We start from the raw sequence: 22146 nt of genomic DNA on the forward strand, positions 1-22146 counted from the left end.
TTTAAGTACCCTGAATTTAATGTCAAGGAATTTATGAGAGTTTGAAAATTCTCAAAACAGACCCTTTAGATACTGTTTAAAATAGGCATTGTTCAACATGGGTGTGGACCCTCTACTGAACCTGGGCTTTAACTGTTTTATCCTAAAGGAGCTAGAATTGAATTTTTTATTAGTCAACATTACATCCACTTGGAAAAGTGACCTAGCAAGTCCTCATAAGTTTGCTGGGTAGGCTAATTGTATGGTGCTTGTGAACTGGCTAACTGCTGGGAAGAACAGTCCAGCAAGCCAAGTTGCAACCCACAAGCCCGGTTGGCCAAGTCAACTCAGGCATCTTGTAGTCAAAGATCACCCATTTACAAAAGTGTTGAGTTTGACTCTTGGTTTGCATCTGTCCCAGCCTGTAGACATCTGATAAGATGTTCATTCTCATTCCCAGCCAGAGCATCAACACAAGGCACACAGATGTTACTAGCACTCTTGGGCTTAGAGCACCAGATAACCTTGTCAAGTTTAGTTGGCTAAAAAGTGTGTTGCTGAAGTGTCAGCAAAGTAAGCTGTTATCAGCTCCAGACATACTTCTTTCATTCTCTCATCCCTTCACACATCAGAAACTCTCTGTTAATTTTGTGTGGCTGAGGGGTGAGTAATGATAACAAATCAGAGGAGAGCAAAATGAAATTATTTTTTGTACTTAATTATATTTTTGGAATACAGTCCCAAGCAGCATAAACATAAAGCAGTTTAGGGAGACCGAAACATAAGCTCTTTGTCCAATGTTGTGCAGTAAAGCCCCTCCAGAAGTTATCAAGGTGTAGATCCCAACTGACTGGCCAGCTCAAATGCAGACTCAGTGAAAGACAAAGATGGTATGGAAGCTGAGAAGACCACTTGTCAGCAATACAGCAAATGGTGGAGGCCCTCTGGCTTATGCCTCAGTCCCATACTCTTATATTTTCTTGGGGTTCTACTTAGTCCTACACCTCTAAGTTCAAGTCCTCTTATTGATTTTCATCTATAGCCAGCCAAACATTTTGTCTCATGATTGTCACAACCAGGATGGAGGTCTTGGTCATCTTGGTTAGAGGTCTTGGACTTCGCTTATCATGCCTTCAGTTCTGTCTGTTTCAGGATGTTGCCCGTGTTTCACCTTATCAAACTTTGTCTATATCTGGCCATTTATCAAGCTATTTCATACTGAGGTTATCTCATATCTTGGTCCCTTGTTTGTTGGATGGTGTAATGTAACGTGCAGCATAACTCCCAAAGAGGCCAACAACAGCCAGTTCCAGGGTCGATAAAATGTCATAAAATCATAACACAAAACAGTATGGATTTCACACAGTACAACAAAATACGAAGATGTTCCTTTTGGATCTTAACAGTAGCTTGTCTCTAATTCTATCATATCCGTTATGTCAGTTTTATCCTTTCAGCTTTGGAGAAAGGTGGGGTGGTGTTATATATTTAATCTGGTGGGGGTGATGGGGTGGTTTTGAGCATCAGTTCTTACTTGCAACTTGAAGTGGTGCATTCCTGAGGATGGGAAGCATCTGTACTGGAGGAAGCGCAAAGCAAAAGCTGCAATTTTTTCTAACCAGCTGGGTTACCTGTGGAGCAGCGCTAAAGATTTTGCTTCTGCTTCCTTAGGTACAAACCCTTGTGCAGAATCCAATGGGGGTTGCAGCCACCTCTGCTTGTACAGGCCTCAAGGACTGCGCTGTGCCTGCCCCATAGGCCTGGAGCTCCTGAGTGACATGAAGACCTGCATCGTCCCAGAAGCCTTCCTGCTGTTTTCCCGTCGAGCAGATATCAGGCGAATCTCTCTGGAAACAAACAACAATAACGTTGCTATCCCGCTGACAGGAGTCAAAGAAGCCTCTGCCCTGGATTTTGATGTGACTGACAATCGCATATATTGGACAGACATCTCGTTGAAGGTAATGCAGTCATAGTTTCGACAAGGTTGGCTTCTGGCTTAAAGAAGTACTTGGACATATCTCTAGTGTGGTGTTTCTCAACCTTAGCAACTTTAAGATGAGTAGACTTCAACTCCCAGAATCCCCCAGCCAGCCATGCTGGCTGGGGAATTCTGGGAGTTGAAGTCCACTCATCTTAAAGTTGCTAAGGTTGAGAAACACTCTCTAATGTTTTACTAAGTTGATTCAAGAGCATTTTATCAAGTTGGATTAGCCAGCCCAAGTCTCTGTTCTGAGAGCAAAAAGGTAGAGTCCAAATGCTGGAGATGTTAATGCATCTTCTCTTCTCTCTCCTCTTCTCAACAGGGCAGTGCCTACTTTACGTGGCTAATGTGTGTGATGGTATCATTCCAAAGAGAGCAAAAAATGCATCTGGATTCCCTGCTACAATAAAGAGGGGATCTCAGAAATAGCCATATCCTCTAGATATGGTTTGCTGACTTTAACTTTGTTGGCTGGGGAATTCTGGGAGTTGAAGTCCACACAGCTTAAAGTTGTTGAGGTTGAGAAACACTGCCCTAGAAGGCAAAACTCCCTCCCTAGCTGACTACACCTTCCTGCACCTAGCTGTGGTGACCCCCAGATACATTGGGACTGCAGTTCGTAGCCACTGTGGAAGCCATGCTGTCTGGGGAATTCTGGGAGTTGCGGTCCTAGGATATCTGGAAGGAGAAGGCTGGACTGGGCCAAGAAGGGTGTGCAGGTTGCCAGCTGGCTGTAAATAGAGCTGTGCAAGAACTGTAAGGGGATACCTGCTCATTGTCCTGAAAGCTGATTGAACAGTATTTTTAAATGTAGACTGAAGTGAGCCTCCAGTTTTCATCTAGAGACTCAGCAAAGGGGAGTCCCTATACTGTGTATTCCCAGGGGAAGTATCTTGGTTCTCCTACGGATCAAGAACTACTGGACTAGGAGCATCCTTGCTTTGTCTGTTTGGATCCCTTGTCAGATATACTGGTGGGTAGCACTGGGACCTAAATTTTCATGCACCCTCTTTCTCTTCCTTGCAGACCATCAGTAGAGCATTCATGAACGGAAGTGCTCTGGAACATGTGGTTGAGTTTGGGTTAGATTATCCAGAAGGCATGGCTGTGGATTGGCTAGGGAAGAACCTCTATTGGGCGGACACAGGGACAAATCGTATTGAGGTGTCAAAGTTGGATGGGCAGCATCGCCAAGTTCTGGTCTGGAAGGATCTTGACAGTCCTCGGGCACTGGCTCTGGATCCTGCTGAAGGGTGAGCTGCTTGTTCAATTCTTCACATTAAGCAACTAACTTTTAAACTATTTTATGAAGTCTGAAAAACACCTCTGAAAAATCAATACAGTAGTGCAAGATAGCTACTAGTTTAAGTTAGTTTGGGTGGAAATACAGGTATAAATAGTGGTATTGGCAATAATTTCCAGTCTGTATTTCTACAGTGATCTGCTACCTGTGTTTGGCAGAAGTGCCTTCTATCGTAGAGATATCCCGTCTACAACATTGTTAATTCATATGTAATGCTGGCCTAGTTCTGAATCAAAGGAGGACTCAAGCTTTTTGATGATTCCAGATACAGAAAAAGACCAACACAATCCATTATTTGGTTGAAAGAACAACTTACCTAGACTAGGGTTGATTCCAAGGAATCATTAGGACAACAAAATCAGGATGAAAAACAAGATACAATAATGCACTGGGTTTTAAAATCGGGATTTCCATTTCAGTCTGCTATTTTTCTTAGCTGTTTTATCATTTAAATTTGTGACATATTCACATGTGTCTAAAAGCCCACTGAATTGGCCAGTCAATGCAAGTGCACCAAAGTGGTTTAAAATACAATTCAAAGTTTTAAACAAATAAGCAGATACAGAGATAGCCTTGTACACAAGTCCCTTTCTGCACACAAAGATTAAGTCCCTCCCATAGTGAAGATACCAAGCTACTAAGTACTTAAAAACAATGTAAACTGCTGTTCAGAATTGTAAGTCTGGAATAATGTAAAAATATCAATATATTTGTTTCAGACAAAATGATGAAAAAGGAAATGGGAGGCCTTTAACAAAAACCTTGTGCTGCTCGGTTTGCATCTTTTCCCCTTGCAGATATCAAGATAGAGCTAGAGGTTCATCTTAAAATTGTAGAGTTCCTACCAAGTAGGAAAGCAAATACTTTAGAGAATGAGTTGCTTCTGTTTTATTCGTTGCCTGGTCCTGTAAAAAATGTAAATATATTCTGCAGTACTATATTACTTGCCTATCTTTTCCAGAATCCTTTGCTCTCAGTACTAGTTTGGGCGGATGTTATCTTATCTGTAAGATGCATGAAAGTTGAATATTACTAAATAATGATAGAGAAATCTCAACCTGTGGATGGAGTGGTGCAACTTTCCAAAAGGTGCCACCCTTGGAAAGTTCTATCGTTGGAAAGCTGCCACCATGAGTAGCAGACAGAGCTCCCAAACATGGTTTTTGGAGGTGGAACAGATGTAAATTTTCTCCGGAATCTCAATTTACTCTGCCCACATTCCTCCAAAAAAATTTCCTTATTTCCCATACTTGGAAAGAAGAGAGGTTGAAAAGAAAGAAGATTCATCAGGCTGAGTGAACCAGTCGCTCTTCGATTAAGATAGTAGACCTACCGCATCGTTCTTTCCCAACTTCACTTAAGACTCATTGAAAGAGATAGAGGTTGCAACAAATTAATATTGTGTATGTTGTATTACATATTATTACTGTGCCGTATATTACCCAAGACAATAAACAATAATAGACTACATTTGATAGACTTGTTAAATTGCAGGAGGACATTTTGAAATCTTGATCAGCATATATATTGTTTACCTTGTGCTATTTGTCTTATTCATACATATATTTTTAAAAATCTGTTTAGCTTGGTGTGCATCAGTATCTGCATGGAGTTACTTCAGTATATTAACATTTTGCAAGCTTCCAAATCTGCGATGTTGCACACACGTAGTGGAGATACTTACAGTTAGTGGCTACAGCTTCAGAAAGGAAGCAGTTGAGTGTGTTGTGCTTGAAAGTGCAGCCTGTTGTTTTGGCAGCAATATTTCCTTGCAACAGCCTTGTGAAATCAATTCATTTCCAAGACAGATAATACCTTGGATGAAGCATGATTTGAAGATAAGGTCTCCCTGGTGGAAATCCAAATTCCAGAGTTCTTAGAGTTGGGCCCATGGACACCGTCCTTGGCCCCTGCAAGGCTCCCATCGCCATGTTATCTTCTAAAGAGAGATCTTTAAGATATTTTTATCTCTAAAATAAATAAGAGATTTTTATTTTTATGTATTTTTATTTATGTATTTTTTAAAAGGTATTTTAAAACATGTCCTAAAGCACCAACTTCCAGCCTTATCCTTATCCTTATTTCCAATAATGGTTCAAGACTCCACAACGTCTCTATGTGTCATCTTAGGAAATATAAATGGTGGGTGCCTAACTGTGATCAAAGGAAGTTGGAGTTGTCATTTTACCGTTGCAAATGTTAAGTTAGTTTGAGACAGTTAGGTGCTTACTGATCTTTATGCCTGTAAGAATATAAATTTGAGTTTCCAGTTTAGGGTGTCAAAGGGAAATGATTTCGAAATCTTGTTCAAAATAATGCGTTTGAGTGTTATCATTCAGATATGTTCTGCTTCTTTGTGCATCTTTATGAGATAAACATGGAATATTTGATATGTCTTTAGGTTCATGTACTGGACAGAATGGGGTGGGAAGCCCAAAATTGACAGAGCAGCCATGGATGGTAGTGAACGTAGTACTTTGGTGCCAAACGTGGGGCGAGCAAATGGTCTGACAATTGATTATGTTAAAAGAAGGTTGTACTGGACTGACTTGGATACCAACCTGATCGAATCTTCAAATATGCTGGGTGAGTTTTGCTTGTCTGGGAGCATCAACTAACATTCCTCATTCAGCCAGAATCATATAGATTTGTGGGTCTGCTTTCAAAATAAACAAAAGTACTAATGGAAATAATAAATAATAATACAGATTTAAATTCATATATCAGTGTTATCCAACCATTAACCATATGCTCTGGAATAACAACTGAGTTTATATAGTACAATTAAAAGTGAAGGGGAAGAGAGAGAGGGAAAATGCCTGAAAATTGGTATTGTAGACATAGACAACTCAGCAACATTGAAAATCTTCTTCCCTAACATTTTAATGAGCTGGGATTTTTTTAATGGTTTGGAAAGTGATTCCAGCCTTCCAAGGTCTCTTCTATTACCACACTTGTCTTCCATGCTGTTCAGCATCTGCGTGGAACTGCTGTGGGACAGTAATTCACACCTCTGGCCGCATCTGAGTAGGGTCCCCCTAATAGGATTATGCAGAGCTGCTACTTAAATCCAGTTCTCCATTTTCACCCAAAATTATTGTCTGGCCCTCCACTCGAGGCACACAGGCTTTGGAAGAGAAGTTCCTTCTTTGTTCTCACCCAGAAAGAAGAACTGGTTATTTATCTAAAACTGACATTTTAGGATCCTCTCTGGTCAGCTGTACTGGCCAACATCTGTATGCTGTTGCTGGGAAAGGTCATCTGAAGCTTTGGAGCGAGGAACCATCTGGGTCTGATAGCATCAAGCTCTACTGCTCTTTGCCACCCATCACCAGGGAAATCAGTTGCTTCCTTGGAGGTGGTTGGCAGAAGGCAGTAGAGCCGTGGGCTGGATGAAGGAGAGCAAGGTGAACTTAAATCCAGGCAATAGACAGGAATTGTTGCTCAGTAGGAGACTGTCCTTAAAAACAGATTCATCCTGTTTTGAATGGGGTTGCACTCCTGCTGAAAAAGTAGGTGGACAGTTTGACCGTGCTATTATTGGAGGTTGAAGGGGTAAAACAAACACCTGATAACTACCAAACAAGGTCTTTAAACTACCAAGGTCCATGAACTCAAGTAGGCCTCCTCCAAAATACACAAAAAGTAAAAGATTAAAATAGAACCTTGTACAATGTCTCCTGGAAGTGGGAAATGAAGCTCCATCATCAGAAAAAAATTACCTTTTTCAGATAGGTGCCACACTCCGAATAGTGGCAGGGCCAGGACGAAAATTACATTAAATTAAATTTAAAAACAGTTTGGGGCCACACTATCCCCAAGAAGACTCTCTCCAGACTCCAGTGTCTGAACTCTTCAGAGTGATCCAGGCCTTCTCCATTGCTGGGCTCCGCTCAAGAAATGCCTTCTCCCTGCAGGCACACCGGTTATCAGGCTAATATCTTTTGGGCACGCACTAGTTAAGACATTTTTCTGGCTCAGCTGATGGCCAAAAGATAAGCAAAATTGGACCTGGGACAGTACTTGGATGGGAGCCCACGAGGGACTCTTAGGGCTTGGAAATTAGAAAAGGGCCTCAGAGGAAGGCAGTGCCAAACCACTTCCATATTGTTGCCAAGAAAACAATATGGATGTGTCCTTCAACCCTTGAATTTCCTGGTGGCCTCCTGGTGAGAGAGATGCAGGTCTTAGGGTTTCTCAGACACCACCAAGGTTGACAAGATGCCCAAGGCAGCCTAAATTATAGGCTGCTTTTATGAAGAAGGTAGATTGACTTTTATGTTTATGATTAAAAGTAGATTATATTTTCTACACCTATATTCTAGCAACTGTACACATTTTTCTCTCCAATAAGGTGTGATAGTTTGGGCCACTTTGTGTTTTATTTACAAGTTTTATAATATCCTAAGCTGTAGATATTCTGCTTTGTACACAAGGGATAAGCAGAGTGCTTGAGGGAGGGCATTGGTAGCAACATAGATAATTTCCCAGGTGTTAGGTATCGCCTGTAGAGGTGATACATCTAGTGATCTTCCACCTTTCTCTCTCTCCATTCCCTTCCCAAACCCAGGCCTTGACCGTGATGTTATAGCAGATGATTTACCGCATCCCTTTGGCCTGACTCAGTACCAGGATTACATCTACTGGACAGACTGGAGCCGACGTAGCATTGAACGTGCCAATAAGACCAGCGGACAGAATCGGACCATCATCCAAAACCACCTGGATTACGTGATGGACATCCTTGTCTTCCATTCATCCCGACAAGCAGGTTGGAATGAATGTGCTTCCAGCAACGGGCATTGCTCCCACCTCTGCCTGGCAGTGCCCGTAGGTGGTTTTGTCTGTGGATGTCCTGCTCATTATTCTTTGAACCCCGACAACAGAACATGTAGCGGTAAGCCAGAAAGACAGACGGTGGCATTAACTTAGAGCAGTGTTGCCCAAACCTGGCCACTTTAAGATGAGTGGACTTCAACTCCCAGAATTCCCCAGCCAGCCTGGCTGGAGAATTCTGGGAGTTGAAGTCCACTCATCTTAAAGTGGCCAAGTTTGGGCAACACTGACTTAGAGGGAAGGGAAGGTGGCAGACGGTAGGTTCCAACTTGGACCACAAATGTTGCAGTGACGTTTCAAGGCCAAAAGAATCGTGGCCCGGTGGCAGAGACAGCATATGCCAGAAGCTGGTTCAGACAAGATTTTGATTTTAACTGTTTGATTTTTTAAAAATGGCTTTGCAATTTTTCGTCTAGCTGCATTCCTAAATGTTCACTTGCCATAAATTGAGGCCAGTGTTTTTACACTTCTACTCAGATAAGGTTGTTGAAAGAGACCCGGGCTGTTTTTATCCCTAATCATAAACTCTGCATCTGCTTCTCACATCCAGAGGGACTAGGGAAGATGGAAAGTTTCTGAGAGGCTTACCCGTAGGGTTGTATGTTTCTTCATTTCTTGGGTGTGGACTGTTTACCCATTAATGGCTATTTTTAGCATGGCTGAGTATCGCCTGGGAATAGTTATTAACTAGATAGGCAAACCAGATTTGGACATCTTAACCTATGTGTCTAAAAAGTAACTTCTATTTTTCAAGAGAGCATTACAATTTCTGAACATCCATTTGAAGAACGAATAGTGCCTTCCTTTCTCTGACCTCTCTCTGTATGTGTTATAATTGGCATTTTTTTCATAAGTGAAGGCAGTCCTTTGATTGCAGCAATCCTCTCATTCTCTGGAGCACTTTGGAATCCTTTTAGAGTTATGATCGAACATCTCCAGCCTAAAGATAACTCACCTTTCCCTTTTGTGTCTGCACTTCTCCTGAAGCCCCTACAAGTTTCTTGCTCTTCAGTCAGAAGAACGCAATCAATCGTATGGTGATCGACGAGTTGCAGAGTCCAGATATCATGCTTCCAATCCACAGCCTCCGAAATGTTCGGGCAATCGACTATGACCCGCTGGAGAAGCAGCTGTACTGGATCGACTCGCGGCAAAACATTATCAGAAAGTCGCAAGAGGACGGCAGTCAGGTATCCGAACGAGGGCTGTTCAATTTTGCAGAGAGGGACAAGAAGAAGAGCAGCTGTCCTCTTACTGGGCCGGTGTTTCAAACACTTTGTAAACGCTGCTTCTTGGGTAACAGAATCTGCTGGTTGTTAAAGTGATAGACGGAGATCAGCTGAAAATAGTAGGAGCATCTTAAGTTTGGGTTGGGGAGGCAAATTCAGCGTTGACCTTAATTTTGTGGGTAAAGATCCAGTCAAAATGCATGAACAAAACTAAAAGAGAATCTACAGGTGGGATTACGACATAAACTATTTGTCAGCACTTGAATTCGTGTTTTTTGACAGTCAAGGAAGAGAATTTTCAAGCAATTGTTCAACTTTTCTTGAGATTTATTTATAAGACTTATATATGTGCCCATCAGTCTTATGTACCATAATCCTAGGTGGCTTACAAAACAACTAAAAAGATCAAAGCAGTCTAGTGTTCACATTTCTGGGGACTTTTTTCCCTTTTTTTTAATATAAAGTATGTATGATATACAGTGTTTTTATACTGTTAATTGTAGGGTTTGTCAATATTTTCTTAACGTGGGAAGTTGAATTTGATTCCTTTTGCACCATTATGTTGCTATCACTCTTACTATCTCTTGTTTGTTGAAGAAGAAACAAAAATAATAAACTTTTTAGTGTCCTCCTCCACCACTGACCGTGGTGCATGATAGCTGGTGGGACTCTCTAAAATATTTTTCAGGGTGCCAGGTTGAGAATGGCAGAGTTATATAATTTGTCCCACGCTCAGTAGCTCTGTGTCAAGTTCTGATTTCTTTCTGATGGGCTCCTTGAAACAACCTGCATCTTACACCTTCATTCCAGAGTTTTACAGTTGTGATGAGTCCTGTTCCCAACCAAAATACAGATATCCAGCCATATGATCTGAGTATTGATATCTACAGCCGTTACATTTACTGGACTTGTGAAGCCACAAATGTCATCAACGTCACACGCCTGGATGGACGGGGGATGGGCGTGGTGTTGAAAGGTGAACAGGATAGGCCTAGAGCTATTGTTGTGAATCCAGAGAAAGGGTAAGTGGGTTGCAAGGTGGAAAATGCATGCTTAAAACTTCCAAACATTCCAGCTCCAGATCCTTTTATTTCTTGACTTTCTCCTAGTCTTGCTTTCTGTTGGGCCACATCAACCATTTTTTGATGAATGCTTTAAGGAACACCTGTATCAAGATAAATCCTGTGGTGATAACATTCAAATTTTAAAATGTGCATTAGCTAAACAAATAAAACACTGATGTATGCCTTTAATGGTTGTGCACATTTTAGTTCAGATGTGTCAATCATGAGGAAAAGCAAGGAGCAACTCAAGGAATTGATGCTGTTCTTTTGACTTCTGGAAACTTCAAGAAGCATCAACATTTAGGAAGCCAGGAGAGGGAGAAGGGAAGACAGTGAATGAAAAATTAAAGGCCTTTTGATCCCTCTCCAGATTGTCAGATATAAAATAGTGGGAGTTGTTTATTACTTTTCTAAGTTGCTGAACAGCCACCGTCCTTGTGGTGACACTAATCAATGTTTAGGAACGATTTGACCTCATGTCTTTGTAAACAACTGTATCTGCTTTTAAAAACTAAAATGTTCTCCCTACTAGAAAGGGAAGGGGGGGAAAATCCAGTAGTTGGTGGATTTTTAAGCTCTAGTTAATGAAATGTACTTCATTAATGAGAGCTTACAATTATGTACGCAGTCATAATTAACAGACTAAGATATTAACTGCTTTTTAACATGAAGCTTTTCTGTTCATATTTTTCTAATATACTAGTGCAATTATTAAAAAAAAAACAACTGAAAGAATATCTGTGTTTCAAACTTTGACCCATAATTAACCGATACCATCAAAACCTGTAGTTTTGGAAAATTTGAAGCAAACTTCCTTGCTTTTTCATTTTAAAGAAAATTAAAAAGTTGAGTTCCATGAATTTTCCATGTAGTTTCTTTGGCAACGGTGTGCGATTGCCTCTTCCAGGACCTTTATTCAACCTCGAGCCTTAGATTTTCTGGTGGCCTCTCATCCAGGTACTCACCATAGTTAGCTGTTTGAAAATCAGCTGCTTGCTGCTACCTGTCGTGACTTGTTTACTTAGTGTTCTCTTACCTGCATCGACGTGCAGTCCTAATGATACTGAATCTGCCGATTTAGCTGGGGAACAGGATAGAAGAGACCATCCATGAAATGACTTGATTTTCTTTCATTCTGCAGGTACATGTATTTCACCAACCTCCAAGAGAGGTCTTCTCCTAAAATAGAAAGGGCAGCATTAGATGGGACCGAACGAGAGGTCCTCTTTTCCAGCGGGCTGAGTAAACCCGTTGCCTTGGCCATTGACAGCCACTTGGGGAAGTTATTCTGGGCAGACTCTGACCTACGGAGAATTGAGAGCAGCGATCTTTCAGGTAGGATAAAGGCCCTTTCCATTAACCCCTAATTAATAGCCTTTTGTATCTTCCTTTGCAAAATCAAGCCAGGTTGCAAACTGATGGTTAGGAGTGTTGTATACTTCAGTGTTTTTTCCTTTTACATTTTCACTTATCCTTGCCATGTAGCAGTTTCCAGGAAGAGCCAAGTTCTTACTGCTCTAATCTAAGAACACAAAGGCACTAAGGTAGTTTGGTTCATCTATACAGCCCGCATTGCCTTGTCCCTTATCATGGTGTAATTGCAGCTCCTCCATGGATGATTCCGAGTTACCTTTGTAACATCTTGCGTGTTCCTCGTAGATTTTTTTTTTTACCGTGGCTCAAATTGGTGCACTACCTGTTATAGAGAAAATAGGGAAATACACTGGTCTCCTGTACAAGGACCACACGTGCGTATGTGTTCTGATACAGAAGTTGAGGCAGTAACCCATGTGTTGTTAAACTGGCCAGAATAATTGCCCAGAATAACCATGGCGTTTGGTGCTCTTAAACCCAATTGTCAGAAATACTGCCTGTCTTTCTGATCAAGAGGTTACAATCTTCCTTCTGCAACTTCGGCAAGCACTAAAAATGCTGTCAGGTTTTCACCAATAGGTATGGCTTGCAGAAGTCATTGGGTACCCTCTTTTTATTCTTAATTGTTTCAGGTTTGGTTTTCCTGCACTTTAAATTTTGTGCCTGTGTTTTATTGGTTTGGGAAGTCCATGATGGAGAGTTCAGTTTCTAGTGACACCAACTAGAGCATTAGAAACAATTTCTGAGCATTCTGGGGTTAGGGTGGGGTTCTCTGGTTCGGACCCTACAGAACAGAGCACCTGCTGTGGGAGTTCCACCATCTTGTGACTGCAAGGTGCAATCCTTTGCCTCCCCTGGCAAACTGGGTGATCTCAGGCAGCATCCTTGAATCTGCTTCTCGTGTTTCCAATTGTCATCATCCAGAAGTTCAGAGAAAAAAGATGCTGGATTCCTTATTGTCACATGTTGCATTTCAAGGTGTAGGCTTCCAGAAAAACTCTTAGTGTGGCTGTAAAACTGTCCATTGTCCAGTCTACCCCTGAAGTAATCTGTCTGCTCTGTAATTGCAGGATTTCATTCAGTGTCAGGGTTCTGACATCACACTTTAACTATCTAAACCCAACTTAGCATGGCCTTGAATGTTGTAGAAAGCCAGACAATGTTCCTGAAACTGCACTGGTTGTAGGAAACCTGGAGAGAAGATATCTGGAAAATTGAACTAAATTGTCAATTGCGGCAGTTCTACCTTAACTTTCTCCTCCTGGTCCCAGGAAAGTTTTTCCTAATAGTGTACAGAGGCAGTTTGGGAGATCTTAAACAAACTGATGTTTAATCCAAATAGGGTTGTGCTTTCCTGGGCCAAATTCACAGCTCTCTGGTAGAGTATGACAACCTTCAGGAGGAGGTAGGGACAACTTGCAGTTTTCATGCCTAGGATGGAGAGAAAGTCTTCAGACTAGCCGTGCTTCATGCTTAGGAAACTTGGTCTGTTCTGCTCTCTGTTTCCCCAACATAGAAAAGAAAGTAACGTGTGGGCAAGGTTTAGAGAATTGAGAAGCTGAGATTGAAAGCTCTTTTCCTCACCCTGTGTACCTGTTTGGAAAGGGGGAGAGCTACATAAATTTTACTGGATTCACGACTTCGACATCATCTGTGCACTTCATCCTTTCACTTGGGATCAGAACACTGAGTTAAGTCCTCTCAAGCTCAGATGTGGAGGACCTATAGTTTGCTAAATGTTGCTAAGCTTCAACTCCCAATATCTTCACCAGTGCTGGCACTCTACTCTTTACTTACATATAGTATTCTCCACCCCTGCTTTCCTTACAGATAGTGACTTACATTCAGTCGCAAGAGCATTTTTGCTAGGGCTCTTGCTCTTCTCTTTTTTTCCATATGATAGAGCACATTTGGGAGTCATAATTTGGGGCTTCTGGAAGACTTTCACTCTGTGGTTAGAAAATTATTTCTTGTTGTTTGGTTTGATGAGAGTTGGAGAACCTTACAGCTATAGTGGTGGGAGAGCTGGAACCATATAACTTGATTTTCCTTTCAGAAAAAGCTCCTGCTTTCATCAGTGCCAGTCTAGGAAGTTGGGATCTCTTCTTCAATCAATGAGTCAGAATTGCAAACCAGTTCCCCTTCTTGGTTAGGAGTGGCCCCAGTGATTCTTCAAGTGCCCCCAATTCTACCCAGAATAGAAGATATTATAGAATAAGACAATTCCTGGAGTTTGGAGGGGGAGTCTTCTGGACTCTGCTCTGTCTGTGGAAGAACAGGTGTTGATAGTAGCAAAAATGTCTTTATCAGACTAGCAGGTGGGATACCTGGAGAACGCAGACCTTTCTTCACACATATTCTCATAATGGCCTGGCTAGGACACTACAGTGATCCTGCTTTTTCAGAAACTAGAGACTTCACGTGTTTCAGTTTTTTACCTCAGTTTAAAACACTGTGATTTTTACTCTTCTAAACCCATCTTACTCGGGGATGGGGTTTGTCTCTTCTGGTATGAAACTTTGGTATCAACCCTGAAACATCTGCTTTGGGCTCCATCAGAATGACAGGTATCACTAGAAAGAATTGTTTTTCCCAGGGATGATCCCATATCTCAAAGCAGGTGTAGTTCCATTCAGATCAGTTTGAGACCCATGTTAAACATACCTTTCTTTCACTCTCTGTTGATATGCATGCTGACCCACTTAAATCAGCAACTTTTATTGGTTTGTAGTCCGTGGTAGCTTTGATGCCCTGAATCTGATTAGTCAACTTTTAAAGTCACAGGAGGTATACGTCGCATCTTGTGACTGGATGTTCCATCAATTAAGTATCTCTTATGCTAATTACATTTTCTTTGTGTTGAAACTTCTGGCAATCGGCTCCAGAGACGTTGCATTATTAGAGTAGGAGAGAAATCTTTTGTAATCTTTTAAGTTTCCAAATATAAACATTTGAAATTTGCTTACAGCTGCTGTGGATTTCATCGAGCACCTTCAGCATCACGACTTAGTCATCCCACAGTAAGATTTAGTCACACCATAGGTGAAGTTAAAAACGTTCTTTTTGTTCTGTTTCTCTCCTTTTTTTCCCATTTCAAAGGTGCAAACCGGGTAGTATTAGAAGATTCCAACATACTGCAGCCTATAGGACTGACCGTATTTGAAAAATGGCTCTACTGGATCGATCGCCATCAACAGATGATTGAGAAAATTGACATGACTCGCCAAGAGGGACGTACAAAAGTTCAGGCTCGAATTGCTCAACTCAGCGACATCCATGCCGTTAAAGAACTCAACATGCAGGAGTACCGTAAGTGTTCCACCCTATCTGAAGGAAGAACTTCTCTTCTTAAAAGTTACCTCCCATAAAACAGCCTCCCTGTAATTTATTAGCTGGGGAATTCTGGGAGTTGAAGTCGACCCATCTTAAAGTTGCCAAGTTTGAGAAACGCTGGTCTCAAGGATCCTGATGCTTAATTAGAAGACTACCACTTACAGTGGACCCCCCGCAAAAGCATTAGATTTGCAGCTTATTTTTATTGTCTAACTTTCTCAGGAAGGAAAGTGTGTCAGTAAGTTTCTGAAATGAAAAGACGACCGCTTAAGCCTCTTTGGATCCCACAATGACCCGAGAATCTTCCTAGAGATTTAATTATGCAGAGATGGCTTCACATTTCTGGAAGATACCAGGACATTGAAAAGAAGTTCCAGTGCTAAAGTTCGCCCTTATGTTCGCCCTTCTAGCTTGAATAATTTTTTACTTTCCAAACAATTACTGATCCCGGAGAGGCAGCTGATTTTCATGGAGATTTTCAGCCACTCTTGGTTTCTTAGAAGGTGGCTTGAAAGCCATAGTTCCCTGATTAAAAAAACAAGCAAACAGATGTCTGATACCTAAAATATCATTTGTGAATGCTGCTCCTCTTTCAGGGCAGCACCCCTGTTCCCAAGATAACGGTGGCTGTTCTCACATCTGCATTATAAAAAGCGATGGAACTACCCGTTGTTCCTGTCCCATGCATCTGGTCCTTCTTGAAGACGAACTTTCCTGTGGAGGTAAGACTCTTCTTTTTTAAGGTATTCTTGATATCTGTAGAAATTAATACCTCTGGCAAGGGCAGGGGGGCTGTTTTCCTTTTCTATTTTTATCCACTTTTGTGTGTGCGTGCATCTTGTACTGATGTTCAGAAATCCACAACGTGACCATCTGAATTCTGCAAATTGCAAGGCAGATGGTCTTGCAATTTGTGGTGCAAGGCCAGGGTGCCGGAGGAAGAGTCATGTTCAAGTTCCACCTTCCTGTGCAGATCATGGGGTGCCTTTGCGCTGAGGGCACCTCCTTCACTGGGTGTGTGTTGAGATGAAGTGAGCCAATGATGCTCCTGGAGAAAAGAAAGGATTTAAATGGAGGACTGTTGATGCCCGTTTGGTGACTTTTGTTTAGATTTTTTAATCCTGCCTTATTTTTATAAATAACTCAAGGCAGTGCACATACCTAATCCTCCTTCCTCCTCCTATTTTCCCCACAATGAGAACCCTGTGAGGTGAGTAGGGCTGAGAGAGGGACTGGCCCAAAGTCACCCAGCCGGCTTTCGTGCCTCAGGCGGGACTAGAACTCACCGTCTCCTGGTTTCTAGCCTGGGGGCTTCCCCACTAGACCCAAGTGGCCTCCCCCTCCCCCTCCCCCTCCCCCTCCCCCTCCTCCTCTTCTTCTTCTTCTTCTTCTTCTTCTTCTTCTTCTTCTTCTTCTTCTTCTTCTTCTTCTTCTTCTTCTCTTTTTTTTGTTTGCTTTTTCTTTTACCTCCATTTTTCTTTTTACTTGCATGATTTATTTTGGTTTTGTGAGTCAGAAGAAAGGGGGAAGCGCGATTCCCGCTCCAGCCGTTGGAATGTTTGGTCACCCACTGCTTTGGCTTCTCGGCCTCCACACGTGGCTACTCACAAACTTTTTGGAGCACCTGTTTGTGTTCGTGGGGTGTAGAAAGTGGCTCTTTTTAAAGCCTTAAAGTGGATGTTTTTCTTGAAACAATGGTGACCCTGAGATTAGTAACAGATTTATGTCACCACAAAGATGAACCAGTTTTCTGCTGCTTAGCTCATAGATCACAGTTGACTTGGGTGGGTGGTTTTGGCACCTGTTTGGATCATGAAAAGGACTAGGATCTACAAAAGATTCTCCAGTAATAAACTGGTTAGTCTTTAAGGTGCCACAGGGCGCGTCTTTCTGCAAAGGTCTGGCACAGCAGCTCCTCCGAAAGCAGGAGTGCGCGTGTCTTTCCCTCCTGTGCCAGTGTGACAGTTCCGCCTGGACCCTGATGTCCAGCTAGAGCCATGGGTTACGAGCTGACAGAGTCCAGTCAGTGTGTGATTCAAACAAATCCCTGATTCCCGTTTTCCAGAAATGTAATTCCAGCTTCCTCAGAGAGATTTGCCACTTGCTCAGACAGCTACTTACTGTCTTGTTCCATCTTGAAAAAGAGCCTTTTCCCACCCCCCCCAACAGAGCCTCCAACTTGCTCCCCGCAACATTTCACATGCTACACAGGAGAGATTGACTGCATCCCTGTTGCCTGGCGCTGTGATGGGTTCACGGAGTGTGAAGATGCCAGTGACGAGAAGAATTGCCCCGTGTGCTCCGATTCTCAGTTCCAGTGTGAGAGCGGGCAATGCATTGATGCCACCCTGCAGTGCAACGGAGAACCAAATTGTCAGGATAACTCAGACGAAGAGAAGTGTGAAGGTATTCATGTTTCCGACTGACGTAGGAGTTGTCGTAGGAGAGACGTTGGGACAATTGCCCTGACCCACCGGGAAGGCGGCTCTCACAGAGCTCCCCTTAGCAGATTTCTTGGAAGACAAAGGGATGGGATTGCAAGAATTCCAGCAACTAACTGAGGAATGAATTAATGATTTGAAGTTCAACTGTTGCCCGCATTTTTAGGAATGTCAACCTGTAGATATTTAAAAGAACGTGTTTACAGGTTTTAAGTCTTGATGGTTCCTTTAATATATTTTGTATGGTCATGGCGGTGTTTAACAGACAGGCTCTGACTTAGAGAAATGAATATTTAAACATGCTGATTTACCAAAAACTTCGACAAAGTTCCTATTTCTAAAAGGATGCCGTGAGGAGATTTGGTACAATCAGTGCAGCACTGTAATTTTTTTTTTTAACTCTTTAATAAAGTATGCCATAAATTTGTTAATCCTCATTGGTCCAATCTCTTATTTCCTTTGCTAGGATTACTCATTTTCCTCTCCCCCATGGTTTGGGGTTGGTTCATTTCCACTCTACTTCTGTAACCTTTCTGGGACTCTCTAGAACCCTCATATCTGGCATGAAAATGGGGCAGGATAAAGGCTTCTGATATGTCAAGCAAGGCTTTCAAAGGAAGCAACTATTTGTTTATGGCCCCCGCTGGGTGTGCAGAGTGCCCCACTGTGAATAAACAAACAGAGAAGGAAAAGCCCCATCAATTCAAGATGGATTTCGTTTGTTTATCCTTGTTCAGGGACATCGGGGTTGGGTGATTTCCACAATGGCTTGGAGGCTTTATCTCGACAACTTGGGGTTCCAGGAGCTGCTGGTTAGGTAGACCAAAATTGACTGGTTGGCAGGGTTGTCCACAGTGCAGTTGTGGCCAGCACTGGCACTTTTTGTGCTGTTTGGAAGTGCAATTCTACCCTTTTTTGTCATGCTGGCAAACGGTGCAAGTTACCGTGAGGCCCGCTCCCACCCTGAATAAGCCACCTGCAACTTTGAAATCCCTTTCTTGTCCTTCTGTTGAAGCCATTAGGATCTCAGCGAAGAAGGATGGAGCTTTTCCACTTGGGGTTTCCTGCTGGTGGAACCCTATTCCAGCTAACCCCCATCAGGACCCATCATGGCTAGTTTTCGGACTCGGACTAAGACGGACCTGTTTTAAATAGACGGGCGCTTATTAACTACCGTTTGCAAAGCTTGTTATCTAGTTTACGTATCCCGTTTGAGCAGATCGTGGGCTTGTTTGTAGTGGCTTTACCTTTCATTGTGCACTTCTCTGGGGACATTTGCCTTAAACGGCAAGTTGCAAATGTTTAAAAAAGGTGAACAACAATAAATGCGGTCCAAGGTCGGGAACTTGTTTGATGCTGTCAGTTGTCTACGTCTTTTATGCTGAGCGTTTACCTTGCAGTTTCAAATATTCCTCTCATCGATTAGTGATGGATTTACTTTCCCTCCTCCAGTCCGCTGTTTAACAGATCAGTTCCGGTGTGTTAACGGTCAGTGCATCGGGAAGAGCAAGAAATGTGATCACAACCTGGATTGTTACGACAGTTCAGATGAACAGGGCTGCTGTAAGTATGCCAATAGGCTTGCTTTTTGTGTCTCTTCTGTTCAGCTGCTGGGAGTCAGAATTATTCAGCGGCATGCAATCAATCAATCAATCAATAAATAAATAAGCAAGCTTTGCCGCATCACCGACTTAGCCTTCATGTCCTAATGGTGTCCTGCTATGGGCGACGGGACGTGGCACATTCGGTTTGACTTGTCCTCTGTAATTTAGCCTTGATTTATATACCCCGTGGAGGGCTGCTCATGTGTGAAAATGCACAGTTTTTGTGGCAAGTATCAGTGTAAGGAAACAGGTCAGTTATTGTGTGATAATTTCACTTCCCATTAATATATATAACTGGGCAGATTCCAAAACACATTAAGAAGTTCTACAGGGCTGTAATTTTTTTTTTTTTAAGTTTGATTTTTCTCCTTCCTTTTAGACACAACGGAAGAACCAGCCCCACCAGCCACCAATACAATAGGCTCCATCATTGGTGTGATTCTTACAGTCTTTGTCGTTGGTGCTATGTACTTCGTTTGCCAGAGAGTGCTGTGCCCGCGCATGAAGGGCGATGGCGAAGCCATGACCAATGACTATGCGGTTCATGGGCCACCTTCTGTTCCTCTGGGTTATGTGCCTCACCCAAGCTCCCTTTCTGGATCTCTTCCAGGTCAGCCTTGTACATCATCTTTTCTTCCTAGGTAGACCAGAGAACATTTGCTGATGTGTGTCAACCAGAGCTTTTAATACCTTTTTTCGCAGTGTTGAAAATGATACCGAAAATGCTGTGTATAGTATTTTAAGGTAGACATAACAACCTGGTGCACAGATACTCCAAGAAAGCAATCAGTCAGGTGACAAAATCATCAAAGAAATCATAGAGCAAATATATATTTTAAGAAACATTTGGCAGTGCTTGAATTGAGCTGAACTCCTGATAATTTCATGCGATGCTGCCTTTATTGACCCTCACCCAGGCTGAAGAGTTGCCTTTCTCCACTTCTCCCCGTTCATCCAAGTTTTTTCAAAAAACATTTCTAACAGTGGAAAGCACAGCAGGATAAAGATCCAGAGGCCTCCCCCAGGAGACAGTAATCATTACAATGATGTGTCATGAACAATGACCTTTGATGACCTCACATAGAAATCAGTCCAGATTGTCGTTGCTTTTTACATCAGGTTTGACGCGTGTGCATCAAAGGAGTCCAAAACCTAATCTTACGGGAGTAGGAATGCAACTAGCAGCCTGCTATTTTCCAAATTTGTGCACAGATAGTACTTCAGACATTTTTGTCAGCAGTTCAGTAATACCGTTTGTTGTGAATTTATCATGATCCCTGATAAGCATTTTATTAGCAGTTCAGATTAGCCCTGAGTTTTTCCTCATCCTTCTTCACACAACATGCTAATTGTAAACAGTGTCCGAAGGAGCTCTGTGTGTATCTGTCCACGGGTCTCTGGAACGGAGGGAAGATGGATCCGACCATGTCCACCCTGGTTTCAGATGGAAACGAAACCCTGGGCAGAAGGAGTGAGCCGAGACATCTCCCAGGAAAAGGGACTGCCCCTGCAGGCTGCAGAAGCTGAGCGTCCTGATGTAATCTTGATATCACAACGCTGCTGCTGTCCTTGTTAATTGGAAAGGAAATGAAAGCAAAATTTTCCATTTTCCAAAAGTTTGGAAAATGCTGAGGGATACAACAGGCAGGAGGCCAGCCGGGCATTTTGCTAGTTAAGCAAATGTCCAACGTGGCTGGAAGTCTCGTAAAAGGTGTATGAGTAGCTCCTATTTGGGAAGGCAACTGGGTCTAAAAGTGTACATCAATCAAATCTCTTCCTTAGTGTGTGAAGGATTGGGGGGGGGGCGAACAGACTCCTCAGGCACAGATTTTTGGAATCTCAAGTCCTCCCCTTCCCCAGAATACCTCTGACGGTCCAGGGAGGTAGATCTGAAGGGTGATCTACATCTGCCCCGCTTTGCTCCTCACAAAGCCTGCCCTGGGCTCTCCTCCGGATCGAGTCTCTGAGCTGCAGGCAGAGTTGTTTTGCAGTGCTGGTCTTTCTGCTGTTGGTCTTGTCCCCTCCTTTTCCCCAGTATTTGGAATTGGGTCTCTGTGAAGAAGTGCGTAATGTGTGAGGAGGAACTCTTCAGCATGGCCCCCGCATCATCGTGACCATGAAGCAAACAGGACTGCTGTTAAATTGGGTTGGACGTTTGATGCTTAAATAAATAGCTTCTCCTCCAAGCCTTTAACTGGATTTCTTTGGTTTTTAGGAATGTCCCGTGGCAAGTCTGTGATCAGTTCGCTTAGCATCATGGCAGGAAGCAGCGGCCCACCTTACGACAGAGCTCACGTTACCGGGGCATCCTCCAGCAGCTCTTCAAGCATCAAAGGAGCCTACTTCCCTCCAGTAAGAGACTTCTCTGGTATCTGAAGCTGTGAGATTTATTCTCAACGCAAACAAAAGCAATCCAATAAAGTTCCTTCCTTCCTTCCTTCCTTCCTTCCTTCCTTCCTTCCTTCCTTCCTTCCTTCCTTCCTTCCTTCCTTCCTTCCTTCCTTCCTTCCTTCCTTCCTTCCTTCCTTCCTCCAGACCAATAAAATATGAGTACAAATTTTAAAATACAGAAAGCCAAACCTGAAACAATTAATAATGAGCAGAGGGTCTTGGTGGAAACCTGACAACTGTTTTCATGGCTTCCCAGTAAGGTCTTGCAGAAGGAAGACTCTGATCTCTTGGTCAGAAAAACAACTAAGATGCCTCTGTACTTTGTATTTTGGTTTGGGGGTTGTGCCAAGAAAGTTACCACAAATATGAAGCCCAAAGTATGTCTTGTTTTTATGTTCTTTCAAAAAGTGCAAATTGGAGCATTTGCTTAAAATTGCAGGAAAAAAATGAAATGGTTAGGCATCCCTGTGGGAAGGACAGTGTGGTACGCATAGTGTGGGAGCTCCGGCTTGCTTCTGGGGATCCAGTGGAGTAATTGAGCGTGATGCTCACTAATATATAAAGTTTAATTTGTATTGATGGAGGGTTTTTTTGGCTGTGGCGAAATT

At 42.6% G+C, this 22146-nt stretch overlaps 1 protein-coding gene across 2 annotated transcripts in view; it reads left to right on the forward strand.

Moving 5' to 3' along the window:
• LRP6 (LDL receptor related protein 6) overlaps window positions 1-22146 on the forward strand; it is a 72763-nt gene that overhangs the window by 44867 nt on the left and 5750 nt on the right. The window contains exons 9-21 of one of the 2 annotated variants that reach the window (XM_088146911.1): window positions 1651-1940; window positions 2990-3216; window positions 5668-5852; window positions 7837-8163; window positions 9090-9292; window positions 10142-10353; window positions 11537-11730; window positions 14869-15078; window positions 15699-15824; window positions 17272-17508; window positions 18996-19106; window positions 19527-19757; window positions 21363-21499. In XM_088146911.1, coding sequence (XP_088003037.1) covers window positions 1651-1940; window positions 2990-3216; window positions 5668-5852; window positions 7837-8163; window positions 9090-9292; window positions 10142-10353; window positions 11537-11730; window positions 14869-15078; window positions 15699-15824; window positions 17272-17508; window positions 18996-19106; window positions 19527-19757; window positions 21363-21499 — 2690 coding nt within the window. The remainder of the gene's footprint in view (window positions 1-1650; window positions 1941-2989; window positions 3217-5667; window positions 5853-7836; window positions 8164-9089; window positions 9293-10141; window positions 10354-11536; window positions 11731-14868; window positions 15079-15698; window positions 15825-17271; window positions 17509-18995; window positions 19107-19526; window positions 19758-21362; window positions 21500-22146) is intronic. The other variant, XM_088146965.1, reaches the window with a different exon arrangement.

The sequence above is a fragment of the Python bivittatus genome, unplaced genomic scaffold (assembly GCF_059951505.1).
Source record: "Python bivittatus isolate LINGU-HERP-01145 unplaced genomic scaffold, Pbiv_v1 ctg000010_np1212, whole genome shotgun sequence".
NCBI lineage: Eukaryota > Metazoa > Chordata > Lepidosauria > Squamata > Pythonidae > Python > Python bivittatus.